This window comes from Salmo trutta, chromosome 7 (assembly GCF_901001165.1).
Source record: "Salmo trutta chromosome 7, fSalTru1.1, whole genome shotgun sequence".
In the NCBI taxonomy this organism is placed as follows: domain Eukaryota; kingdom Metazoa; phylum Chordata; class Actinopteri; order Salmoniformes; family Salmonidae; genus Salmo; species Salmo trutta.
The window spans coordinates 45,815,289-45,840,077 of record NC_042963.1 but is presented as its reverse complement, the minus strand read 5'-3'; the positions used below and the strand labels follow the sequence as shown (position 1 = coordinate 45,840,077).

General features: G+C 42.7%; 1 protein-coding gene across 1 annotated transcript; it reads left to right on the top strand.

Annotated features, from left to right (window-relative positions):
* The first annotated feature begins 161 nt into the window (after positions 1-161).
* Positions 162-19,119, top strand: nfatc3b (nuclear factor of activated T cells 3b). Its single transcript, XM_029759122.1, has 9 exons — positions 162-607; positions 5,010-6,201; positions 6,608-6,770; positions 9,728-9,927; positions 11,517-11,689; positions 12,483-12,623; positions 12,701-12,756; positions 12,866-13,928; positions 17,850-19,119. Exons 1-9 carry the CDS (start codon positions 520-522, stop codon positions 17,957-17,959), a joined length of 3,186 nt encoding a protein of 1,061 aa, XP_029614982.1. The 5' UTR covers positions 162-519; the 3' UTR covers positions 17,960-19,119.
* The last annotated feature ends 5,670 nt before the right edge of the window (positions 19,120-24,789 follow it).

Below are 24,789 nucleotides of genomic sequence, written 5' to 3'. Positions count from 1 at the left end.
TCATTTATTTTTATTTTTTATTGAACAGTTTGATTCTAATTATCTTTATTCGTATCCAGAGACACTGCCTTGCCAGGTGATTTGATACTCTAATAATTGTGAAGTAGCCTGTACAGCACCCTCTCACCAGCTACTGTACTGTAATGCATGCTGATGCCTGTGGTGGATTTAGCTGACGTCATGAACGGAGCTGTCTGTCAATGCTTTGTTTGTAATATGGAAGTTTAGTGAGTAGGCTGACTGCTTCTTCAAGTGTAATCGAGAATAACTACGGACAAACTATTGTCTATGCGTCTTTTTTATTTGCATAACTGAACTGGTAAAGTATCGAGAGATTATAACGTCGTTATAAATGTCGTCTGGAGGGAACACGCATTTTGGAGTCGTTTTAACTATTTACAACTTCGGATAGGCTTCTTGTTGCTGTTAATTGTAAAAACGAAAAGTATTTCCTCCTTATATCGTTCAAATTTTGAATGCAGTTCTGAAACAACGGCAAAAACCTACTCGTCAGACCGAATGAGTACTGTAAATTTTAGCGGCAATGAGGAGCTGGACTTCAGACTTATTTTCGGGGAGGAGGCGCAACAACAGCTAGGCCCCGTAGGTGAGTTCTCTTCTTTTTTTGTTGTAACAATGTATTTGCTCTATACGCCAAAGCCGTAATAGAATGTTATAAAGTTAACCATTCGATGCCAATTTGCCGTTTTGCCTTGGCTACCTGGTCCTGGACCCAAAGTAGAACTACGAATGTAGGCTGCAGTCATTGACCACCTACATGTGTCGCTACTGTCTTGTAGAGCAGGGTTCACCAACTGGCGGCCCACGGACCGAATTTGGCCCGCGGGTGATTTTATTTGGCCCCCAAATTTCCTGGAACAAAAAAACCCTAAAGTTTTCATTTTTATTTGTTGAACATAAAATACTGTAAAAACACCAGCAAATCATATCCCAAGTGATTTACATTTTTGAAATCTGTTCCAAAGTATACATAATAGAGAGATTATATGTGATTGTACACAAATGTAGACAAGGTTTGAAATTATGTTTTAATCAAATATATCTGGTCTACAAATTATTTGTAATTATGTTCTGGCCCCCTGACCACCCGCTCAAGAAAAAATCGTCCCGCTGCTGAATCTAGTTAATTTTCCCAGTTGTAAGGTATCAATTGTAGCCTAATAAACCTAGACTGTCAGATTCAGTTGAATAAGCATTTACTATTTATATCTTTAAATGTGTAGCTTACTTAGGCAACATGAATGTTTTGAAAGTTGTAACACACATATAAAATATGATACCAGTGTTTTATGATTACACTGCATAATACACCAGCCTTTCTGAATGATGTGGAGTTTATTCAGTGGTGTAAAGTACTTAAGGAAATATACTTGACAGTACTACTTAAGTAGTTTTTTGGGGTATCTGTACCAGACATCATTTATTTAACTAGGCAAGTCAGTTAAGAACAAATTCTTATTTACAATGACAGCCTACCAGGGAAGAGTGGGTTAACTGCCTTGTTCAGGGGCACAATGACAGATTTTTTTACCTTGTCAGCTCGGGGTTTCGATCCAGCAACCTTTCGGTTACTGGCCCAACACTCTAACCACTAGGCTACCTGCCGTCCCAATGGGACCCATCTCGTCCAAAACGTTGACTCAAGTTTGCCAAAAAAGCACCTGGATGATCATCAAGACTCTTGGAGGAATGTTCTATGGACAGATGAGTCAAAAGTATAACTTTTTGGACGACATGGGTCCCATAATGCCTGGCGAAAACCAAACACTGCATTCCACAGTAAGAACCTTATACCAACGGTCAAGCATGGTGGTGGTAGTGTGATGGTTTGGGGATGATTTTCTGCCTCGGGACCTGGATGACATGCCTTAATAGAAGGAACCATGAATTCTACAGGAGAATGTCAGGCCTCCGTCTGTGCGCTGAAGCTGAAATGCATCTGGGTCATGCAGCAAGACAATGATCCAAAACACACGATTAAGTCTACATGAAAATGGCAAAAAAGCAACAAATTTGAAGTTTGGAATGGCCTAGTCAAAGTCCAGACCTAATCCCAATTGAGATGTTTTGGCAGGACTTGAAACGAGCAGTTCATTCTTGAAAACCCACAAATGTCTCTGAGTTAAAGCAGTTCTGCATGCAAGAGTGGGCCAAAATTCCTCCACAGCGATGTGAGACTGATCAACAACTACAGGAAGCATTTGCAATGTATTGAGTGTAAGGGGGCAATTGCTTTTTCACACAGGGGAATTGGGTGTTGCGTAACTTTGTTAATTAAATAGAGTAAGTATCCATTTTTTTAAATTTATTATTTATTTGTAAACTCAGGTTCCCTTTATCTAATATTAAGTTTTGGTTGAAGATCTGATAACATTCAGTGTAAAAAAATATGCAACATTTTAGGGAAGGGGGCAAATACTTTTTCACGGCACTGTACCTTAAAAAAAGAGGTACGGGTGTGGATCAGAAAACCAGCCAGTATCTGGTGTGACCACCATTTTCCTCATGCAGCGCGACACATCTCCTTCGCATAGAGTTGACCAGGCTGTTAATTATTGCCCGTGGAATGTTGTCCCACTCCACTTCAATGGCTGTGCGAAGTTGGTGGATTTGGCAGGAACTGGAACACGCTGTAGTACACGTCGATCCAGAGAATCCCAAACATGCCCAATTGGTGACATGTCTGGTGAGTATGCAAGCCATGGAAGAACTGGGACATTTTCAGCTTACAGGAATTGTGTACAGACATGGGGCTGTTTGTTGTCATGCGGCAACATGGGATGATAGAGGGTGAATGGCACGACAACGGGCCTCAGGATCTCGTAACGGTATCTCTGTGCTTTCAAATTGCCATCAATAAAATGCAATCATGTTTGTTGTCCATAGCTTATGGCTGCTCATACCATAACCCCACCACCACCATGGGGCACTCTGTTCACAACGTTGACATCAGCAAACCGCTCTCCCACACGATGCCATACACACTGTCTGCCACCTGCCCGGTACAGTTGAAATCGGGATTCATCCATGAAGAACACACTTCTCCAGTGTGCCAGTGGCCATCGAAGGTGAGCGTTTGCCCACTGAAGTCGGTGACGACGCCAAACTGTAGTCAGGTTAAGACCCTGGAGGGGACGACGAGCACACATATGAGCTTCCCTGAGACAGTTTCTGACAGTTTGTGCAGAAATTCTTTGTTTGTGCAAACCCACAGTTTCATCAGTTGTCCGGATGGCTGGTCTCAGATGATCCCACAAGTAAAGAAGCCGGATGTGGAGGTCCTGGGCTGGCGTGGTTACACGTAGTCTGTGGTTGTGAGGCCGGTTGGAAGTACTGCTCACTAACAGGGATGTAAGCAAATTTGTGCACACAATTTGAGCTAAATAAGCTTTTTGTGCATGTGGAAAATTTCTGGGATGTTTTATTTCAGCTCATGAAACATGGAACCAACACTTTACATGTTGCGTTTATATTTTAGTTCAGTATAATTTTTACTACAAACATTTTTCCTGACACCCAAAAGTACTCATTAGCAGTACAGGAAAATGGTCCAATTCATGCACTTAGCAAGAGAACATCCCTTGTCATCCCTACTGCCTCTGTTCTGGCCTACCTCACTAAACACAAATGCTTCATTGTAAATTATGTCTGAGTATTGGAGCGTGCCCCTGGCTATCTGTAAAAATAAAAACAAGACAATTGTGCCATCTGGTTTGCTTTAATATAAGGAATTACATACTTCATTATATTTAAACCAAATACTTTTTAGACTCTTACTCAAGTAGTATTTTACTGGGAGACTTTCACTTTTACTTGAGTAATTTTCTATTAAGGTATCTTTACTTTTACTCAAGTATGACAATTGGGCACTTTTTCCACCACTGAGTTTATTACACAGTTATAAATTGCACTGATACATTGGATTATATCTAATCAGATCCTGGTCCAGTTGAAATTTGGACACCACTGACATGCAACTCAATATTAGGAAGGTGTTCTTAAGGTTTGGTGTACTCAGTGTATAACTATGTACTTTGTAGGGTAAAATACTATTTTACTGACAACTGCCTATTTTGCCATTTTATTGGTATTGCACAATGATAAAGATTTGAGCAGCAGTTTTCAGTAGAAAGGTACTCAAAAGGGGTCAAATGCCAGCGACATTGGGGAATGAAAAGTGAAAGGTGATGTCTACTGTAATGGAAGAGCATAAATCATAATGACAACCGCCCACTCCCTTCTTGCCATCAGCCCTTCTCTTGTCTGTTTCCTTCCTTATTTCTAACGGTTGTAAATGGCACCCGCAGCGCATTCAGACACCACACTCTACCATCCAGCCAGAGGGGTTGCTGGGCCCATGTTGCATCAGATAATATTTATATTCATTACATTCATTGCATTTGCAAATAAGTCAAGGCCAAAGGCAATTATTTTATGTGCTCCATATCAAGGCACAATCAGTCATTTGAGCTTTCACCCTCTTTGCATTTTGCATGCAGACCAGACCAGGCCAGAGAGAAACAGTGTGTGTGGGCGTGTGTCCTGTGTGAAACTGTTTATTAGTAGTAGGCTGTTTCTAATGCTGCTGCTTCTGCTCTGTTGACAGCTGTGAGCACATACAGTTATGCGAATTAGGCTGGCGAGTGCTGCTGTTAATCTATATATCACCATGCCACAGTGGCCCCCGCTAAACAGGTCAGTCTCTAGTCTAGTCTTCCCCACATTTTGTAGAGACTGCAATGGCATTTATGACAAACCTTTCCCAGTGGGTTAACCTATGGATGACTAGTCTAGGCTGTTGTAGGATTGATGCAAATAGAGAGTAATAGATCAGAGAATTATCATTTGTTTGTCTGTTCCTTTGTCTGGACTCCGGATTAATACAGGGCGCAGTGGCACTGTTTTTATCTGCTACGCTCTAAAGAGTAGACACTTTACATTGCAAATGAACAACCCTCTCAATTGGCCTACTTTCTTTCTATACCCAGCTGGTCTGGACCCTGATGACAGCACGCAATACTACACCACCCAGCCTATTGGCCAGGCCCAGGACGTACAACAGAGTCACCAGCGCCATCAAGCTGTCTCTAACCAGGCTCCTCTGCAGGCCCATGGTAACTACCACCCCAGCTCCAGCTATGAAGATCACGGTTCCAAATACAGTGCCACTGGACACATCCCCAAGGCATTTGACTGCCCAAGCATCCAAATCACATCCATCAGTCACCAAGAGCTGGTCTCCAGCCAGGATGCCGTGCTCATCAGCGGGGCAGATGGCGGGGGGGAGTGCCGCCACGAGCGTTCCTCGTCCATGGACCACCTCTACCTGTCCCTGGACCCCTGTTACAGGGACTCATCCTCCCTGAACCCCAGCCCCTGCAGCAGCCTGTCCTCCAGGAGCTGGCTGTCTGACATGTCTTCCTGCGAGTCCTTCTCCCACGTGTATGACGACGTGGAGGCTGAGCTAAATGAGGCGGCCGCCCGCTTCACCCTGGGCTCCCCGCTGGCCTCTCCCCTGGCCTCCCCTGTCTGCTCGCCACAGGGCCAGGCCGCAGGGGGATTTGGGGTAGAGCTGTGGCGGCAGCAGTACTTCATGAGCACCTACTCACTCTCGCCCCGACAGTCCCCTCGCGGGTCCCCTCACCAGTCCCCTCGCCAATCGCCCCGCCAGTCCCCCTGTCACTCCCCGCGCAACAGCGTCACAGATGAGAACTGGCTGAACCTGCGTCCCACCTCCAGGTCTGGCTCAAGACCCACATCCCCTTGTGGGAAAAGAAGGCACTCCAGTGCAGACGTCCACTTAGCCTCCCCCTCCCCCTCGCCACACCACTCCCCCAGCCCCACACCGGGCCACTCTCCCAGGGGCAGTGTGACAGAGGATACCTGGGTGGTTGAAAGCCCTGGTGCCATGGGGGCCCTCCTGTACAGCTTCCCTGAGGTAGATGTTCCGTCCAAGACCAGGAGGACCTCTCATCAGGCTCACATGGGTCTATTGCAAGCACAGGGAGATTCCGGGCAGGGGCTGGAAGACCACAGAGCTGCTTTGCCTTACCTGGATTCACCTGCAGAGGAGTCTGGGTCTACTCTAAAACAGGATGGCCTTTTTGAAGAACTTTTTCTCTCGGTTCCCTCACACTTCACCTGGAGCAAACCCAAACTTGGCAACACACCCCTTTTCAGGTTTGTTATTCATAATCACATCGGCTTCAATACTCACATGCGTGCTTCATAATGCGTGTTCTCATTTCCCCGATCACTCAGCATGGTGCAGACATTGTACTACCATAGAACCCTAGCAAGTCAAAGGGTCAGCAGAGCTTAACTAAAGGTGAAGAACAAAAGACAGACCCCCATAGTATTTTTAACATCAAATCTGAATGACTGTATGTTTATGAGAAAGAACTGCTGGGTCATATTCATTAGCGCACACACTCTGTAGCAAAATTTACCAAAACGTAACAAAAAAATGTCAATTTAAAATGAGCATTGCTTATTGGACAAGTTCACGTAGTCCCTCCCTGTTTCAGTCTGTTTTCTTCCATTTGCTGCCTAATTAATACAGCCCTGTGTTGCTTCCCCCACCCAGGACCTCGTCCCTGCCCCCTCTGGACTGGCCCCTGCCCAGCCAGTTTGGCCAGTGTGAGCTGAAGGTGGATGTGCAGCCGCGGGGCCACCACAGGGCCCACTATGAGACAGAGGGCAGTCGGGGGGCCATCAAGGCTGCCTCAGGAGGACACCCTTTAGTCAAGGTAAAAAGCAAGACTTTCAAAAAATCATGACACCAGACCTGGATTCAATTAGTATTTTCACTTGGCAATCTCAATCTAGCACAGCTAAAGTATTTAGACACATTCTATGTAAATCCAAGTCAACATGACAAATGTAAGTATAGAAGGTCAGTGTCAGGCTCTCACCTAGATTATCAGCATGATTGTGCTATTGATACACTGCAAACCTTGAGGCTCTCTAAGAGATCAAAGCACAACAGAAAATGGTTAAAACGTTATGCCTGGTTCGCATAAATTGTGTTTTGATTAACTGCTGTTTGTAGTTCAGTTGTACATTTTACATTTACATTTTAGTCATTTAGCAGACACTCTTATCCAGAGCGACTTACAGTAGTGAATGCATACATTTCATTTCATACATTTTTTTTCTTCTTTTTTCGTACTGGCCCCCCGTGGGAATCGAAGTGTCAATCAACGTGTTTTATCCTGAGATATCAAAGGAAGTGTTACATTGAATTGACTCTGGTGGAAAAGCCACACAGCTTCACTCTCTAGTCCTCTGTAATGCCACTAACAGTGTTTCCCCATACATTACATCACGTAGGCAGGTTTAACATTCCTCAATCTCATGCTCCTTTATGGCACAACAAATTTGTGGTGACCTCAATTGGTTTCAATTGGGACATTTCATTGCTGGCAATTCTGGATATTCCTTACAGGACTCCTGTAGGGAAAGCGCACTACACACCCTCCATAAGTAAACTAAATAGTGCTCATCCTTCAGGTCACATTTTAGACATTCTCTGAGTGTAATGCTATCTGTACAGAGCTTTGGTATTGTTTTGGCATACTGTTCATAAATAGACCCAAACATGATGAACACAGTTATGCATATGTAGTGAAATATACACTATTCAGTTCGTTGTCATTATAATCACATTATAATCAGGTCTTCTTAGAAAACAGCGCTCAGAAAAAGAGTGCTCATATTTGACTATGTATGATAAATTGAGTAGGCGTTTTGTGCAATTACTCACTGCTGTTGCTTGAATCGGACATTTATTTAACAATGTTATCAGAGGTTTGTGAAGCTTGTTGATATACAGTATATTAGGTTAAGTAAATATGGGGGTAGCGTATTCAAATTCTACCAATCACAAAAGCACTGGAGGCACTAATCTCATACTGTATGATAGCCAAGTCCCCAACAGCAAAAATATACAGAGCTCCCCCCTCCGCCCTCTCTCTCGCTTTCTCCCCCTCTCTTTCTCTCCCCCCTTTCTCTTTCTCTGTCTCTCTCAATTCAATTCAAAGGGCTTTATTGTCAAGGGAAACACATGTTAACATTGCCAAAGCAAGTGAAGTAGATAATATACAAAAGTGAAATAAACAATAAAAATGGACTAGACTCTCTCTCTCTCTCCCAATATCTCTCTCTCTGTCTCTCTCTGTCGCTCTTTGTCTCTCTCTCTCCCCCCTCTCCCTCTCCCCCCTATATCCCCTTCTCTCTCTGTCTCTCTGTCTCACTCTCTCTCCCTCTATCTCTCTCCCCCTCTCTCTGTCTCTCTCTCTCTTTGTCTCTCTATCTCCCCACTCTCTCCCTCTTTCCCTCTCCCCCTATATCTCTCTCCCCCCTCTCTTTCTCTGTCTCTCTCTCTGTTTGTCTCTCCCCCATTCTCCCTCTCCCCCCTATATCTCTCCCCCCTCTCTCTGTCTCTCTCTGTATCTCTTTGTCTCTCTCTCTCTCTCTCTCTCTCTCTCTCTCTCGGTCTCGCTCCCCCTCTCTCTGTCTTTCTCTACCTCTCTCTCTCCCCTTCATCTCTCTCTCTCTCTCTCTCTCTCCCCCTCTCTCTCTCTCTCTCTCTCTCTCTCTCTCTCTCTCTCTCTCTCCCCCCTCTCCTCTCTCTCCCCTCTCTGTCTGTCTCTCCCTCCCCCCTATCTCTCTCTCTCTTCTCTCTCTCTCTCTCTCTCTCTCTCTCTCTCTCCCCACTCTCTCTCCCTACCCCCTACATCCTTCTCCCCCATCTCTCTCTGTCTGTCTGTCTCTCTCTCTCTGTCTCTCTCTCCCACCTCTCTCTCCCCCTTTCTCTCTGTCTTTCTCTGTCTCCCCCCTCTCCCTCCCTCTCTTTATCTCCCCCCTCTCTCAGTTTATTGACATTGCATTATGTAAATGATTGATACATGGTAGCCCTCAGACAGACAGCCTTTTTGCCAGTGGGCTGCAGTGGGACTGTATCACCTAACGTCTAGCAGAGCACTTTTTGCCAGTGGGCTGCGGTGGGACTGGACTACTACTCTGGATCAGGGTGCAGCCAGCCTGGAACAGATGAAAGCTGAGATAAACAAAGCTTTACCAAGGCCCTCATGTAATGTACACCAGCTGGTTTATTTTGGGGGGGGGCTTCATTACTCCGGTGTTAAAGCCACACAGCTTCACTCTCTTCCTCTGTAATGCCACTAACAGTGTTTCCCCATACATTACATCACGTAGGCGGGTTCGACATTCCTCAATCTCATGCTCCTTTATGGCACAACAAATTTGTGGTGACCTCAATTGGTTTCAATTGGGACATTTCATTGCGGGCAATTCTGGATATTCCTTACAGGACTCCTGTAGGGAAAGCGCACTACACACCCTCCATAAGTAAACTAAATAGTGCTCATCCTTCAGGTCACATTTTAGACATTCTCTGAGTGTAATGCTATCTGTACAGAGCTTTGGTATTGTTTTGGCATACTGTTCATAAATAGACCCAAACATGATGAACACAGTTATGCATATGTAGTGAAATATACACTATTCAGTTCGTTGTCATTATAATCACATTATAATCAGGTCTTCTTAGAAAACAGCGCTCAGAAAAAGAGTGCTCATAAGAAGAAGTGAAGTACTGTATTTATAGCTTTGTAAATCAAATGCGCTAGTATGTTTCAATAGTATACTTATTAATATCTCTATGGATTGGTTTCATTTTCAGCTCGTTGGATACAACGAGAAGCCAGTCAACCTGCAGATTTTCATTGGAACGGCAGACGATCGCTACTTGAGACCGCATGCCTTCTACCAGGTGCACAGAGTAACAGGAAAAACGGTGGCTACTGCTTGCCAGGAAAGTGTAATAAGCAGTACAAAGGTTCTGGAAATACCTCTGCTCCCCGAAAACAATATGTCCAGCAGGTACTGGTCATAACCATGCAAGATTTATGTTTTCAAAAGCAAAAAATATGACATTTGTGCTTCTGATTTATTGGTTTTATGATCTAAAATGTAAAATGGCTTCCACTGTGAATTCTATTCATTTTTTAAGATTTAGAACAGATCATAGCATGTAAAAAATGGGAACGGATTGTCATCTGAAGAATAAGCATATTTCTACATAAAGAAAATAAAATTGAAACAGACCATAGCTTTGCTAAACTCAGCAAAAAAGAAACGTCCTCTCACTGTCAACTGCATTTCTTTTCAGCAAACTTAACATGTATAAATATTTGGATGAACATAACAAGATTCAACAACTGAGACATAAACTGAACAAGTTCCACAGACATGTGACTAACAGAAATGGAATAATGTGTCCTTGAACAAAGGGGGGTCAAAATCGAAAGTAACAGTCAGTAAGTGGTGTGGCCACCAGCTGCATTAAGTACTGCAGTGCATCTCATTCTCATGGACTGCACCAGATTTGCCAGTTCTTGCTGTGAGATGTTACCCCACTCTTCCACCAAGGCACCTGCAAGTTCCCAGACATTTCTGGGGGGGATGGCCCAAGCCCTCACCGATCCAACAGTTCCCAGACGTGCTCAATGGGATTGAGATCCGGGCTCTTCGCTGGCCATGGCAGAACACTGACATTCCTGTCTTGCAGGAAATCACACACAGAACAAGCAGTGTGGCTGATGGCATTGTCATGCTGGAGGGTCATGTCAGGATGAGCCTGCAGGAAGGGTACCACATGAGGGAGGAGGACTGCAATGACAACAAGCTCAGTCCGATGATGCTGTGACACACCGCCCCAAACCATGACGGACCCTCCACCTCCAAATCGATCCTGCTCCAGAGTACAGGCCTCGGTGTAACGCTCATCCCTTCGACGATAAACGCGAATCTGTCTTAGGCGTCTCACAGTACGGACATTGCAATTTTTTGCCCTGGCCACATCTGCAGTCCTCATGCCTCCTTGCAGCATGCCTAAGGCACGTTCAGGCAGATGAGCAGGGACCCTGGGCATCTTTCTTTTAGTGTTTTTCAGAGTCAGTAGAAAGGCCTCTTTAGTGTCCTAAGTTTTCTGTGACTTTCATTGCCTACCATCTGTAAGCTGTTAGTGTCTTAACGACCGTTCCATAGGTGCATGTTCATTAATTGTTTATGGGTCATTGAACAAGCATGGGAAACAGTGTTTAAACTCTTTACAATGAAGATCTGTGAAGTTATTTGGATTTTTACAAATTATCTTTGAAAGACAGGGTCCTGAAAAAGGGAGGTTTCTTATTTTGCTGAGTTTATTTTGTCATGGAAATGTGGCTACCTTCTATAGTAGAAAAATCCAGGTATTATTTTGTCTCAAGACTAGATCTCTCTCACACTATCTGATACATGTTGTGACTAATCAACAAACTGCATAACACCATCAAATTACACATGAAAAACTTGAACTATTCATAGCATTATGGGCCTATTTTATTAGCTTACTATATTCAATTATTAGCTTTTATATTCAAATGGCCTTTATATAATGTTGTCTTGTGCTTGTATGTCCCCCTCTATAGTATTGACTGTGCAGGCATCTTGAAGCTGAGAAACTCTGACATTGAGCTCAGGAAGGGGGAGACAGACATCGGGAGGAAGAACACACGTGTGCGAGTGGCATTCCGTGTGTATATCCCTCAGCCTAGCGGAAAGGTCATGTGTCTGCAAGCTGCCTCTATTCCTGTGGAGTGCTGTGAGTATCTTCAGTAGGGCTACATTTTGTATATGGCAGGGTTCCCCAACTGGCGGCCCACAGGCCAAATGTGGCCCGCGTGTGAATGTATTTTTCTGAGCAAAAAATAATAATATTTAAAAAATAGATATATTTTTATAGATTGTTGGACATAAAAGACTAAAAACACCAGCAAATCATAATTTTGGAAATCTGTTCCAAAGTATTCCCATGCATAATAGAGAAATATATATGATTGTATACAAATGTAGCAAGGTTTGAAATTATTATGTTTTAGTTAAGTATATCTGGTCCACAAATTATCTGTAATTATGTACTGGCCCCCTGACCATGCTCTAGTTGATGATCCCTGGTATATGGTATGTACATACATTCAAAGATACATGATTCATAGAGTCCTGAGTTTTTCTCCTTTATGGGACTTAAAAAAATATATATCTTTATTTAACAAGTCAGTTAAGAACAAATTCTTATTTTCAATGACAGCTTAGGAACAGTGGGTTAACTGCCTTGTTCAGGGGCAGAACAACAAATGTTTACCTTATCAGCTCGGGGATTCGATCTTGCAACCTTTTGGTTACTAGTCCAATGCTCTAACCACTAGGCTACCCTGCCGAATTGACCAGGAATACTCATTATTTATGTAACCTGTATTAAGTTATTGGCTATAATAATTAGGTAAGGCTATAACTACAAGTCAGAGTTTTCCACTTGAATTTATTTTATACAGTAGCTTACATAATGTTGTTTTACTGTACAGTATATTTAATAGTTAAATGTAATTGGCTTGCAGCCCAGCGCTCGGCCACAGACCTTCCCCAGATGGAGAGCTGCAGTCCCGTCAGCTGCTTGGTCAGTGGGGGGGAGGAGATGGTCATCACCGGCTCCAACATATCCCCAGAGACAAAGGTCATCTTCCTGGAGAAAAGCCCTGGTAAGAGATGGTGACACTGCCCAACTTTAGCAGAGGTTTATTAATGTGTTATTAATTGTGATGTTTTATCTCTCCAGATGGACACACACAATGGGAAGTTGACGGAAAAGTTATTGGAGAAAAGAGTAAAAGAGTAAGTAGTAATGTACATTACGTTAATAAAAGTTACATGAAATGGACCTCATAGAAACCGTGGATCCCTTGAATAGATAATAAATCATTTTGAAACATTCTCTTTGCAGTCCAGAATCGTGGTTGAGATTCCTACCTACCACAACACAACTGTGAGCTCTGCAGTCCAGGTGCAGTTCTATGTGTGTAACGGGAAGAGGAGAAGAAGCCAGACACAAAACTTCACATACTTGGCTGGTGCTTCTCCACACCATTATCCCACTGCCATTGACTGTGCAGTTGTGGCTACTCGGGTGAAGCAAGAGCACGGAGACTCAGCCTATCTGTCTACCTGCACCAATCCCCCTGGCCTATATCCAACCAGCAACCAGCTGACTTCTCCTGACGGGGCCTTCTCTCAGGACAGGCCCTTGTATGGTTCCTCTGGTGGTCACCCAGTGCCTTGTGATCCACCCTCCCAGGCAGCATACACTCCCTCTGGCTCCTCGCCTCTTCAGCAGTCCCCTCACCTCCACAGCTACAGCCCAGGTATGGGATACCAGCGGATAAGCCTTGTGCATACACCTGACCCCATGCCACCCCTTCGGACAAGGCCTGTCTACCAGGTCACACAACACAATGTGCCTTACAGCGGCCAGGCCAGCTCTCCCATGAGACCTGGCCCTGCCGCACCCCAGGTCAATCGACCTCAGTCTGCCCAGACCAGACCAGCTGCCTCCAGCCCTCATAGGGAAATGTACCAGAGCCTCATTGGACCTGATCTCTCTGGCGCCACTCTCCAGTCTGCGGGAAACCACACCCAGAATACAACCCAGCTGCATTCTCTAAGCTACCACTGCTCCCAATCAGACTCTGACCTGGCAGCCCTACAGGCTGAGTATAATCTGAGTTATCACTCTGCCAGAAACTTGCCTGCCTCGCATTCCCCCACCCCTGGAGCACAAGCAACCTGCTCCACCTCTCCATCAGCATCAGCCTCCTCTGGGGGTCCTCTGAGGCAACTGTCCCCCAGCAGAGCCCAGGGCCTGGCGTCTAGTAGTGACCCCCAGGAGTGTCCCCCAGCCCCCCATTTCCTCTTCTCAAACGACCAAGGGAAAGTGAACATCAAGCAGGAACCAGAGGAGAAGCTGCCTCTCGGCAACATGGGGCTCCAGGAGATCACACTGGATGATGGTAAGAGGCTCAGATGATAAATGTTCTCTAGGGCAGGTATTCCCAACCTGGGGTACTGGGGTATGCGCAATGCTGTCGGGGGTATGGCAAATAAAAATCTGATTCATATAAAAACATATTTTTTCAATTATTAAAAACATTTATTAAAAAAATAAAATATTCTAACATTTTCAAACAGTATATTTTCCAACGGCGCTATACATTTGTGTGAGTTTTTTTTCTCGCCTGAGTATCGTCGTTTCACTGCCAAAAATAACATTAAACTATCTGGTGTTCAGCGAAATAACAACACAATGTCAAATACAGGTAGCCTAGTCAAATAATTAACATCCAATCACATTAACCGTTACTCTCACGGGAATTCCACTAACGGTCCGTATGTAGTCAAACGTAGCTGCTACTCATTCCGTTTGCTCGAAAATTGTTAAATGGTAAAAAAAAAGACACTTACCAGCTCTACTGGTAGTACTGCTACTACCAGTACTACACCTGCACAAGTTGTTCTGCTTCCACGAGCACATCCAATGCTAGCATCAGTAATTCTACATTTGTTGTTCGCCCAGCTAGCATGAACACTGACAGTTGTGAATCTGATGCAGCCGAAGAGCTACTGCCCCCTTATCCGGGAAAGCACCGAACAACAGACAGGGACGTTGGACCATCGAAGAGGCGCAAATATGATGAGAATTACATTGATTTGGGGTTCACATATTTCGGGAGTAGTGCCTTTCCTCAGCTACAGTGTGTTATAAGTGCAAAAGTAGTATTTCACAACACAATGAAACCTTCACTCTTGCGCAGGCATTTAGAAACAAACCACGCCAATTTGAAAAATAAGCCGTGGGAGTTTTTTGAGCGAGAATAAAGACTACTTTTGAGTAGTAAGTTATGTATAAAAGCAGATACCGTTAATAAGAAGGGGCTAGAAGCATCTTATATGGTGAGCTACCGAGTGACGAGGACAGGCAAGCCCCATACTATTGTGGAGGACTTAATTTTTCCTGCTGCCGCGGATATGGCTGGGACAATGCTGGGGGAAAAAGCTATACAGACAATGACTTCATCAAACAACACTGTTTCACGACGCATCAGTGACATGGCACGAGATGTTTTGAAACAATTACTGCTTCGCATACAAGCAAGTGAATTCTATGCGTTACAGCTGGATGAGTCAACAGACGTGGCGGCGTGGCACAGCTCCTGGTATATGTCTGTTACATTTATGGGGGGTTAATTAAGGAAGACATCCTCTTCTGCAAACCACTGGAAACCAGAACAACAGGAGAGGATATTTTTTAAGTATTGGACAGCTTTGTGACATCAAATGGACTTTGGTGGTCAAGATGTGTTGGTATCTGTACTGATGCTGCAAAATGACAGGGAGACATAGTGGAGTGGTAATGCGTGTACAAGCAGTTGCTCCCAATGCCACTTGGGTACACTGCAGCATCCACTGAGAGGCTCTTGCTGCCAAAGGAATGCAAGACAGCTTGAAAGCCGTTTTGGACACTACAGTAAAAATGGTTAACTTTGTTAAAGCAAGGCCCCTGAACTCTTGTGTATTTTCTGCATTATGCAAAGATATGGGCAGCGACCATGTAACGCTTTTACAACAGAAGTGCACTGGTTATCAAGGGGCAATTTATTGACACGTTTTTTGAATTGAGAGACGAGCTTAAACCACTGATCTAGTGTATTTAGAGCACAGTTATTACTGGGCCATTAGTTATGAATGAAGCGGTAGAATAGATAATTTTTCCCTATCTGATCGGTCTTATTTTTTTTTTCTTCAGGAGAGTTACTTTAAAGAAATCGGTTAGAAAGCAGAAATAAAGAACATTACAGTGCAGGAATCAATGGATGCCATTGCACTGTGGGCTAGGTGATAGGCAGCAGTAGGACTGGCTGTAATTACAAGCCTTCAGGGGCCAGGCAATGAACCATTAAGCTCTCAGGCTCTCACCATGCCGACCAGATATTTTAATGAATCACCTCTCGCTGGACGGACTGTGTTTGTCTCAACCACACAGTCAGTCACTGTTGCCCAGTTTTCTTGTCACCATAGGCATATGCCCACTGGGTCTTTGTTTGCTGTCCTACAGGGCTGCATGGCTGCCTACCCATGTATGTGTGTGTGCGCGCTTGTGCACATATGTCTATGTGTGTTTGCGTACATTATGATCTAGGTCAGGGCTCTCCAACCCTGTTCCTGGAGAGCTTCCGTCCCATAGGTTATCTAGCATACCTGATTCTAATAATTAGCTGGTTGATCAGCTGCATCAGGTTAGTCACAACTGGGGTTGGAGTGAAAACCTATTACCAGGTAGCTCTCCAGGAACAGGTTTGAAGAACGCTGATCTAGGTTAATTATAGGCAGGGGCCCTGGTTGCTAGTTGCTACTGTGATTGGTATAGCATAGACACTATAATCACACAGAAGAGGCTAAAGGTACCTTGCATGCTAATCTGCTTCAGTTACCGTCTGTGGCACAGCTGTCACAGTGCAGTGATGACAGGTATTCATAACACCCCCACAACCCCCTCACTACATACGGCTTGGAAATAAGACCCCTGCTCTGAGTTTGGTGGAAGGGTCCTCTTTGAACTTGGACTTTCACACTACAGGGTTTCTGCGACTCTGATACATAAATTAAGATACAGCAAGCTTATGCCACATTAGGTGTTAATGATTTAATTCAAAGGATTTAATCAGTTTTAATTTCAAATGACAGTGATTTCATTGATTTACAGTTCTGGGATCTTTTAGTTTTAGTAATTTTGTTTTGCTTAAAGCATAAAATAGTTTAAGGCCCTTACAGTGTCTTGTAACTGGTCTTGGAGGAAGGGAGCTGGTGCAGTCAAGCTGTCTGAGTTCCCGTCAGTCTGTTGGTTGGGAAAGCCAGGGACTTGTTATTTCGGTCCCCACAGTGCTAGCCTGGCGCTCTGTGTTTGTTTACATATGTTTGTTTGGGCGGCAGGTAAGCAGTTAGAGCGTTGGGCCAGTAACCAAAAGGCCTGATGATTTGAATACCCGAGCCGACAAGGTGAAACATCTGTCGCTGTGCCCTTAACCTCAATTTGCTTCATGGGTGCCGTAGTACTATGGCTGACCCTGTAAAACAACACATTTCACTGCACCTATCCAGTGTATGTGACAATGAAACATATTTTTTCCCTTGTTTTTTTACATGTGGTCTTTCATCTACCCTCATACACAGCTCGGGTTTCAAACACACCACATTTTCATGGGCAGGCTATGAATAGACAGTGTAAATGTGGCCTTATGATCCATGTGTTTTTGTTGCACTGTGGGGGAATATAAATAGACATCACAAATACAGACCGGAGCCTCAGCCTTCGACATGGATCACACCATTTGATAAAGCTCCAGAATATGTTTTCACCATACAGCCAATTCTAACCTTTAGACCAGGCCTCAATGCTTGGTCGTTTTTCATAATGCGTGACATCTGTAGATGGAGAGTGTCACTAAAATAATACATTGTACAGATGTAGGATCTTAATTTGACCAGTCTTTTGTTGATGAGAGTTTTCCTGCACAGCAGGAAATTTCAACTTTAAAATTTCAACCTGATTTTCCCTAACGTAAAGTGTATCAACCCTTACAAAAAATATTAATGAATTATAATCAACATAATAATTCACATTTCCTGTTGCTGCAGGATTATTTTCCAGCTGTAGCAAACTGGCTCAAATTAAGATCCTACATCTGTATCAACAATGCACTGCATTGTATGTGTCAGTGTTGTATTGCTTGATGTGTCATTTACTTACTTTTACGTTTGTGATTTGGTTTATATTTAGGAGATGGGCAATGCTGCCCTCAGATGGCTGAATCAACTATAAAGAAACCAACAACAAGAGACTTGAAACTAAACCCCTGTGTGTCTCTCTTTTGCAGTGAATGAGATCATCGACAGAGACATATCTCAGCTCATTGGTGGTGGCGCAGCAGAGTCCAGCCAACCAGGACAGGATCCTTATGAATGGGATTCTGTGATTCTCCAGTGATAATGTTCTTCCATTCTTTGTCCTTCATTCGTTTTCTAATCATCATTACTCAGGACATGAGTTGACTGGTGCTATCAATGCATTTGGCAGTTCTATTATTAACTGATCACAATTTTGATGGCCAAACTGTGGTGGCTTAAAGAGATTCTTTGTATACTTTTTAGCCAGTAGTTTTGAAAGGTGCGCTCACAAGCCAAAAGTTGTCCCTGAAAATTGCATACCTTGTCACATATGTGCACCAAGTCATTGCTCTCTCTGTCGCTCTGCTGTGTGTGCATCTTGCTAGCTGTCACTCAAATGGCGAGGGGCTGAAGCTCATTGGCTAGAACTTGAATTTCTAGGGGGCTGGCCCATGTGGGGGAAAATGTAGCGAAAATGGCACAGCACAGCTTCACAAAAAACAGTCGCTTTCAAACTAGAGATTTCGTGACTAATTGAGATAAGACAGTAATTCTGCTCATAGATTATGCATGTATGAACTACACATTGAGACATCCATCCCAAAGCGGGAGGTTGCAAAAATAATTAGTAGTCACCAAAGTTCCCAAGCATGTCTTTAACTGGTGCAATTACCAACCCAGTCGCTGGTAATTCATACAGGTGGTTAGGTTGTAGAGAAGTTATGCCTGTTTAACAGATCAGGATGTTCAAGTCAAACTAAAGTATCTTTCAGGAAAAAGATGGCTATGCCTCTCATACCAAAGATTTTCCTGTCGCCTTTTGAAAAAGAGCAGATGGAGGCACAGCTAAAATATGTCAACTAATGTCGATAAATGCATAAAAATTACTAATTTGCTGTTGAAAGAACCTTGATGTCAATGAAGAGGCTGAAGAAGGCCAAATAGTAAATGCTGTATTCATGTAATATTTATTGGCAAAATACATTAGATTTTAATCTATTTTTTTATACTGTAGCTCTTGCAGTTGTATGATTCTTTAGAATAATGATTAATTTTCATAGCCTTGTATTGCCGGCCTGGTATTGTATGCCCATTTTCTATTTTAAGATTTTACTTTCCAAAGAATGTACAATATTTTAAAGAATTATATGACACTCTTTGGCAATATGTCAGGTGTGAAGCAGCTATTTCAAAGTCAAAGTTTCTTCATCAGGTGGTTTTGTTCAATTAAAAGAAAAAAGAAAAATCTTGTTGGCTGTATCTATGAGTGGTTTCAAAGTCATATAGGCCTACAACAGGTGGGTCGTGGGTGTAGATGGTTACACTTTATCCTTTTTTCCCACTCAGTCAACACATGCATGATGTTGCGACCACAGGAATGGGACAACATGTACAGTGTCTTCAGAAAGTATTCACACCCCTTGACTTTTTTAAATGGATTAAATTCAGATTGTGTGTCACTGGCCTACACACAATAGCCCATTGTCACAGTTGACTTGGACTGGTGTAAGGCGGAATCAGATGCAGGAGACAGGTGCTGGAGTTGAGTGTCCTTTTAATAATTTGACACACAAAAAACAAAACCCCGAGGCACAGGGCGCTACAGACAGACTGCCTGGGAAAAACGCATTCCCGATATGGCGAACAAACTATAAATATTAGCGGCACAAAAAGGCACGGGGCGCAGCCCGGTAAATTCTCTCCTCCTTAAACTGTCAGATAACAAACCCGTAATAAAAACACGGACCACCGTCCTGAGTGGACAATCAACAATCCCGCACAAAATCCCAACTGAAAACACACCTTAAATAAATCCCCACTAATGACAACACAAAACAGGTGCGGAACAGACAGACAAAACTAAACGACAGAAACAACGATCGATGGCAGCTAATAGGCCGGCGACGACGACCGCCGAGCGCCGCCCGACCGAGGAGGGGCGCCACTTTCGTTGGATCCTGTGACACCCATAATGTCAAAGTGGAATTAAGTTTTTTGACATTTTTGTAAATTATTTTCAAATTAAAAGCTGAAATATCTTGAGTCAATAAGTATTCAACCCCTTTGTTATGGAAAGCTTAACAAGTCACATAATAAGTTGCATGGACTCTGTGTGCAATAATAGTGTTTAAAACTTTGGGCTAGGGGGCAGTATTTTCACGTCCAGATGAAAAGCGTGCCCAAAGTAAACTGCCTGCTACTCAGGCCCAGAAGCTAGGATATGCATATAATTTGTAGATTTTGATGGAAAACACTCTGAAGTTTCTAAAACTGTTAGAATAATGTCTGTGAGTATAACAGAACTGATTTGGCAGGCGAAACCCCGAGCACTATCCATCCAGGGGAAAAAGAATTTGAGGTAATTGTGTTGCTCAATATTTTCTATTGAAAGCCCTATTTATGAGGAACCTGGTTGCAGTTCCTATGGCTTCCACTAGATGTCAACAGTCTTTAGAAATTGGTTGATGTTTTTCTTTTGAGAAATTAAGAAGTAATGCTGTTCTTTGTAAGTGTCACTCCAGGTGGACTCTACTGTTTGGTGCGTGTGAATTGGAACGCGCTTCACATTGTTTTTATCCGGTATTAGAAACAGTTTATTCCGTCTTAAATTTGATCGATTATTAGGTTTCCGAATGCCATGCAAAGAAGGGCACCTATTGGTAGATGGGTAAAAAAAATCCCATTCACCCATTCACTACAAAGATACAGGCATCCTTCTTAAAACCTCTTCGGGATAGGGGGCAGTATTTTCACGGCCGGATGAAAAACGTACCCAAATTAAACAGCCTGCTTCTCGGGCCCAGAAGCTAAGATATGCATATTGATAGAAAACACTCTGAAGTTTCTAAAACTGTTTGAATGATGTCTGTGAGTATAACAGAACTCATATGGCAGGCAAAAACCTGAGAACAATCCAACCCGGAAGTGGGACATCTGAGGATTGTAGTTTTTCAAACCATTGTCTATTGAATTTGTAGTCTTTACAGGGTCATGTTGCACTTCCTCAGGCTTCCACTAGATGTCAACAGTCTTTAGAACCTTGTTTGAGGATTCTATGGTGAATTTGAAGGGAATAACAGCCCAAGGAAGTAGGTGTCCCATTATAAGGCATGGGTACAGTCACGCGCAAGGACTTGGGAGCGAGCTGAGTTCATATTCACTCCTATAGAGAACGGATAGGTCCGGTTGGAATTTTATTGAAGATATATGTTAAAAACAACCTAAAGATTGATTCTATACATCGTTTGACATGTTTCTACAAACTGTAGTATAACTTTTTTGACTTTTTGTCTGGACTAATTAAGCACGCGCGTTATGGATTTGGATAGTGAACCTAACGCGCGAACAAAATGGATGTATTTGGACATAAATATGAACCTTATAGAACATTTATTGTGGAGCTGGGGTGCCTGGGACTGCCTTCTGATGAAGATAATCAAAGGTAAGTGAATATTTATAATGTAATTTCTTAGTTTTATTGATTCCAAGATGGTGGGTTTTTGTTTGCTAGTTGTTGGTGTCTTCTGGACTGTACTCAGATTATTGCAAATTGTGCTTTCGCCGTGAACCTTTTTTGAAATCTGACAAAGCGGTAGCATTTAGGAGAAGTCTATCTATAATCCTATGCATAACACTTGTATATTGATCAAAGTTTATGATGAGTATTTCTGTAATATGTGTGCTCATTGCTCATTCACCGGTAGGTTTGGAGGGAAAACATTTCTGAACATTACGCGCCAATGTAAAATGTTTTTTTTGGGATATAAATATGAACTTTATCGAGGAAAACATACATGTATTGTGTAACATGAAGTCCTATGAGTGCCATCTGATGAAGATCAAAGGTTAGTGAACATTTTAGCTGTACTTTTGGTTTTTGTGATGCATCTAGTTGCTTGGAAAATGGCTGTGTGATTTTTCTTGTGGAGTTTATGTCCAAACATAATTTAATTTTATGCTTTCTCCGTAAAGCCTTTTTGAAATAGGACAATGTGGTTGGATTAACGAGTCTTATCTTTAAAATTGTGTAAAATAGTTGATTGTTTGAGAAAATGGAATTATGAGATTTTAGCTGTTTTGAATTTGGCGCTCTGATTTTCCACTGGCTGTTGTCAAAATCAATCCCGTTAACCGGATCCTATCTCGAAGGGGTCCTCAACATTAAGGAACTTCAGTTCGTGTTAAATACGACTGCTAGAATCTTGACGAGAACCCACAAATTTGATCATTTTACTCCAGTGTTAGCCTGCCTTCCTGTTAAGGCTAGGGCTGATTTCAAGGTTTTACTGCTAACCTACAAAGCATTTCATGGACTTGCTCCTACCTATCTCTCTGATTTGGTCCTGCCGTACTTACCTACAAGTACACTATGGTTTCAAGATGCAGGCCTCCTTATTGTCCCTAGAATTTCTACGCAAGCAGCTGGAGGCAGGGCTTTCTCCTATAGAGCTTAATTTTTATGGAATGGTCTGCCGATCCATGTGAGAGACGCGAGACTCAGTCTCGACCTTTAAGTCTTTACTGAGGACACATCTCTTCAGTAGGTCCTATGATTGAGTGTAGTCTGGCCCAGGGCAGCGAAGGTGGACGGCAAGGCACTGGAGTGATGAACCGCCCTTCCTGTCTCTGCCTGGCCAGCTCCCCTCTCAATTCAATTCATGGGGCTTTATTGGCATGGGAAACATATGTTAACTTGCCAAAGCAAGTGAGGTAGATAATATACAAAGTGAAATAAACAATAAAAATGAACAGTAAACATTACACTCAAAGAGTTACACTCATTACACCAAAAGAATAAAGACATTACTAATGTCATATAATACAGTGTTGCAACGATGTACAAATGGTTAAAGTACAAAATGGAAAATAAATAAGCATAAATATCGGTTGTATTTACAATGGTGTTTGTTCTTCACTGGTTGACCTTTTCTTGTGGCAATAGGTCACAAATCTTGCTGCTTTGATGGCACACTGTGGTATTTCACCCAGTAGATATGGGATTTTTTTTTTTTTATATATATATATTTTATTTTTGCATTTTCCAATTAAGAACATTCAAAACAAAAGTGAAAATATGTTAGACAACAAAGGACAAAGTGACGGTAACAGACGAGCGTAATAAAAAATAAAAATGATATATACGGGCATACATAATACATAAAAAACATACATGATACATAAATCATAATAAAATAAATAAAAATAATAATAATGAGACATTGATTCATATGGTCACCTGCTGTAAGCTACATATTATACATTACGTGTGAAACATTATATAAGAATTATATAGAGATTCAATCAATGTGATGTGAGGGGAGATTCTCCATATAGTCAATAAAAGGTTGCCAAATTCTGTAAAATGTCTTTAACTTATTCCTCAAGCAGTAAGTAATTTTCTCCAGTGGGATACAACTATTAACTTCCGATAGCCACATTGCAACTGGCAGGAGGGAATCCGATTTCCATTTCAAGGCAATACATTTCTTGGCAATCGCTAGCAATATTTCTGTTAGCTTTATAGTATGACTTTGCCTAAGATTGGTGTTAGTATAGTTACCAGTAGGCAGACCTCCGGGTCTAAAGGGAATGCAACCCCGTGAATTGAGGATATGGTATCGCATACCCCCTGCCAGAAACCATGTAGTTTTGAACACTGCCAAGTGGAATGGAGGAATGTTCCTTCATCTGAGCCACATCTAAAACATAGGGAGGAGATATCAGGGTTGAACTTGTGCAGTCTAGATGGGGTGATATAGAGCTGATGGAGGAAATTAAACTGGATCAGTCTGTATCTGGAGTTCAATGTGGATATAACCCCATCCCTGCATAGGTCACTCCATAGGCCCTCATCAAGATCAATACCCAGATCTAGATATGGGAGTTTATCAAAATCGGGATTGTTTTTTAATTCTTTGTGGATCTGTGTAATCTGAGGGAAATATGTGTCTCTAATATGGTCATACATTGGGCAGGAGGTTAGGAAGTGCAGCTCAGTTTCCACCTAATTTTGTGGACAGTGTGCACATAGCCTGTCTTCTCTTGAGAGCTAGGTCTGCCTACGGCGGCCTTTCTCAATAGCAAGGCTATGCTCACTGAGTCTGTACATAGTCAAAGCTTTCCTTAAGTTTGGGTCAGTCACAGTGGTCAGGTATTTTGCCACTGTGTACTCTCTGTTTAGGGCCAAATAGCATTCTAGTTTTCTCTAGATTTGTAAAAATTCTTTCCAATGTGTCAAGTAATTATCTTTTTGTTTTCTCATGATTTGGTTGGGTCTAATTGTGTTGCTGTCCTGGGGCTCTGTGGGGTGTGTTTGTGTTTGTGAACAGAGCCCCAGGACCAGCTTGCTTAGGGGACTCTTCTCCAGGTTCATCTCTCTGTAGGTGGTGGCTTTGTTATGGAAGGTTTGGGAATCGCTTCCTTTTACATTTTACATTTGAGTCATTTAGCAGACGCTCTTATCCAGAGCGACTTACAGTAATGAATGCATACATTTCATACATTTCTTTCTCCGTACTGGCCCCCCGTGATGATTTTAGGTGGTTGTAGAATTTAATGGCTCTTTTCTGGATTTTGATAATTAGCTGGTATCAGCCTAATTCTGCTCTGCAAGCATTATTTGATGTTCTACGTTGTACACAGAGAATATTTTTGCAGAATTCTGCATGCAGAGTCTCAATTTGGTGTTTGTCCCATTTTGTGAATTCTTGGTTGGTGAGCGGATCCCAGACCTCACAACCATAAAGGGCAATGGGTTCTATAACCTATAACTGATTCAAGTATTTTTGGCCAGATCCTAATTGGTATGTTGAATTTTATGTTCGTTTTGATGGCATAGAATGCCCTTCTTGCCTTGTCTCTCAGATCGTTCACAGCTTTGTGGAAGTTACCTGTGGCGCTGATGTTTAGGCCAAGGTATGTATAGTTTTT

Coding starts and splice junctions, on each gene's coding strand:
- nfatc3b (XM_029759122.1), top strand. CDS start 520: ATGAGTACTGTAAATTTTAGCGGCAATGAGGAGCTGGACTTCAGACTT. Junction 608..5,009: donor ACAACAGCTAGGCCCCGTAG/GTGAGTTCTCTT, acceptor TTCTATACCCAG/CTGGTCTGGACCCTGATGAC. Junction 12,624..12,700: donor CTTCCTGGAGAAAAGCCCTG/GTAAGAGATGGT, acceptor TTATCTCTCCAG/ATGGACACACACAATGGGAA.